The following is a 2,825-nucleotide window of genomic DNA, read 5'->3' on the forward strand; positions in this document are numbered from 1 at the left end:
CTCTCTGACAGGAGCAACTGGCAGAAGCCTTTAAGAAGTCAGGCAGCTTCCAGGAAGAAGTGTACAGTGGTGCTGCAGATCAGAGAGCAGAAAGCAGAGAGAAGAGAGCAGAGAGCAGAGAGAAGAGAGGAGAGAAGAGAGAAGAGAGGAGAGAGGAAAGAAGAGAGCAGAGAGAAGAGAAGAGAGAAGAGAGGAGAGAAGAGAGAAGAGAAAAGAGAAGAGAGGAGAGAGCAGAGAGAAGAGAGGAGAGAAGAGAGGAGAGAAGAGAGGAGAGAAGAGAGGAAAGAAGAGAGGAGAGAAGAGAGGAAAGAAGAGAGTAGAGAGGAGAGAAGAGAGGAGAGAAGAGAGGAAAGAAGAGAGGAGAGAAGAGAGTAGAGAGAAGAGAGGAGAGAGGAGAGAAGAGAGGAGAGAGGAAAGAAGAGAGCAGAGAGAAGAGAGAAGAGAGGAGAGAAGAGAGGAGAGAAGAGAGCAGAGAGAAGAGAGGAGAGAAGAGAAAAGAGAAGAGAGGAGCGCAGGAGCATAGAGCAGAGAGGAGAGAGGAGAGAAGAGAGAAGAGAGGAGCGCAGAGCAGAGAGAGGCTCACACTTCACCACTCCAACAGGGAGAGGCACACGCTCTGTTCCGTGTTCCGTGTTCTGTGTCCTGTGATCTGTGTTCTGCAGGCTACAGGCTGAACATGAACTCCTGTGGTGGGGTGGCGGGTCAGTTCAGTGGCATGCAGGGGATCAGCGGCAGGCTGGTTGGACGTCTGTAGGGTGTGTGTGTGTGTGTGTGTGTATGTGTGTGTGTGTGTGTGTGTGTGTGTGTGTGTGAAGCCCGCTGCCTGCTTGTGTCTTGGGGGCCTCAGACATGGACCCCCAGCTCTGCGGTCCTGTGACGGTCTGGCGCCGACCCGAAGAGGATGTCCTGCATCGGGCACCCGCCCGGGGCCCCGGGGCCGTGTGAGTGTGAGCGCGCATGTGTGTGCGCGCGTGTGAGTGAGCGCAGCGGCGGACGCAGGCAACACATCAGAAGCCACATGAGGGAAGTGATGGAACAGCTGGAGTACGTGCTCGCCGAGCTCAAGGACGTGGCGCGAGAACTTCAGGAGGTAATACCTGTGTGTGTGTGTGTGTGTGTGTGTGGTCTCTGGTTCTCTGTTTCTCAGTCCCCCTGCTGAGCCCCAATGTATTGATATTGCAGCCTGTGAATCCTGCGTCATGATCAGTCAGCTAGGAGTTGGATATTACTGTAAGTTGAACGTTGTAGGTTTTCAAAACTAACTTTGGCAGCACTGTGTCCAAACAGTTGTGCTACCTCAGCAGAGTTGAGTTGAGTGTTTTATCCGTGTGTGTGTAGTTCAGGTTAATGTGTTTTATCCATGCATGTCTGTAGTGCAGGGGCCGTATTCACAAAGAATTTTAAGGCTAAAAGTAGCTCCTAACTGGTGAATTTAAGAGCAACTCCTAAAAATAATGGCCGTGTCACTCCTAATTTTTCTCACTAAAAGTAATTCACAAAGAATTTTAGACCTAAAAGTAGCACCTAAGTCTAGGACAGCTTAAAAGAAGTCGAGAGGACTCCTACTGTAACTCCCTAAGACCTATTCACAAACCGCTTTTTGTGGCATTTCGCGTCGCGATGTTTTGAAATCCCATGCGGCTACAGGAGCTTCTAATCGCGAGGGAACAATTTTGCATTGTAGGCATAACTAAGGATGCAATAACGCCACCAACAACCAAAACTACTCATTCTCAACATGTAAATATGTCTCATTGTGAATCAAATTAAAATATTCTCCTTTTTGTATAGGCATAGGCATATGGTGACAGATTCATTTAATAATGTTGCAAAGATACTGCATCAATCCGTATGTTTCATTAGGCTACTAGGCTATTTGTTTCGCCTTACTCTTTATTCATTTAGGCTAGGCCTTTTTATTCAGTTATTCATCATCTTCCGTCCTTTGCACCATACAGTCTGTGCTTTTCACTACTTGTGTAGCACACGCATTCTCAGACCTGTCACCTGTCACTCATCATCGTAAGGGAGGTGTTTGGAATCATGTTACAATCATCAGCCAATCAAGGTGGCCACTTCAGTCAAGCTCGTGCATGAGTAATGACGTCATCCATAGCAACGAAGACTCACTCTTATTTTAGGAGTTGTCATTTTTCCTTACTAAGAGTAGGTCTGAAAGGCTTTTTAAGAGAAAACTCCTAGCTAAAATCTTTTAGTGTGATTTAGGAGTACTCCTAGTGGTAAGATAAAAGGCTGTGAATACAGCCCCTAGTTAATGTGTTTTATCCATGCACTGCAAAAACGTATCTAATAAAATCTAATCAAGTGTTATTAATTCAAGATTCAGATTGGTATTGTTTTCAGTATAAAGAGACTTACTTAGCGCTTTCTCATAAAATAATTTGTCAAAGTTTTCTTAAATTAAGTCAAAATGATCTTTCGAGAGAACGCTAGGTAAGTCTCTTCATACTAAAAACAATACCAAACAGATTTTTTGATCTTAATATAAGATTAATAACACTTGGTTAGATTTTATTTTTTGCAGTGTGTGTGTGTGTGTATTCTTTGTTGGCCCGTTTTCATTTCTACGAGCCCTGTGCCACATCACATCAGATGGCTTATGAGCACAGTTTGGTTAGAAAGACGGTGTGTGTTTTTGTAGATGTCGTTTGTGGGATGGTGTTTTGACTGTAGGGGTGTGACGATACACTCAGCCCACGAGACGAGACGATAAACGATATTGGGTTCGAGACGAGACGATATTTTAACACTATTTTAAAGAAATCTTCAATGAAGAAATATATGACTGGAAAAATAGCCTTTAG

General features: G+C 44.9%; 1 protein-coding gene across 1 annotated transcript in view; it reads left to right on the plus strand.

The window, feature by feature from the left end:
* Positions 1–481: 481 nt before the first annotated feature.
* LOC121724166 (inhibitory synaptic factor 1) overlaps positions 482–2,825 on the plus strand; it is a 5,619-nt gene continuing 3,275 nt past the window's right edge. Inside the window, 1 exon segment of the mRNA XM_042110557.1 lies at positions 482–1,090. Within this exon segment, the coding sequence (XP_041966491.1) occupies positions 902–1,090 (189 nt within the window). The 5' untranslated portion in view covers positions 482–901.

This window comes from Alosa sapidissima, chromosome 11 (assembly GCF_018492685.1).
Source record: "Alosa sapidissima isolate fAloSap1 chromosome 11, fAloSap1.pri, whole genome shotgun sequence".
Lineage (NCBI taxonomy): Eukaryota > Metazoa > Chordata > Actinopteri > Clupeiformes > Clupeidae > Alosa > Alosa sapidissima.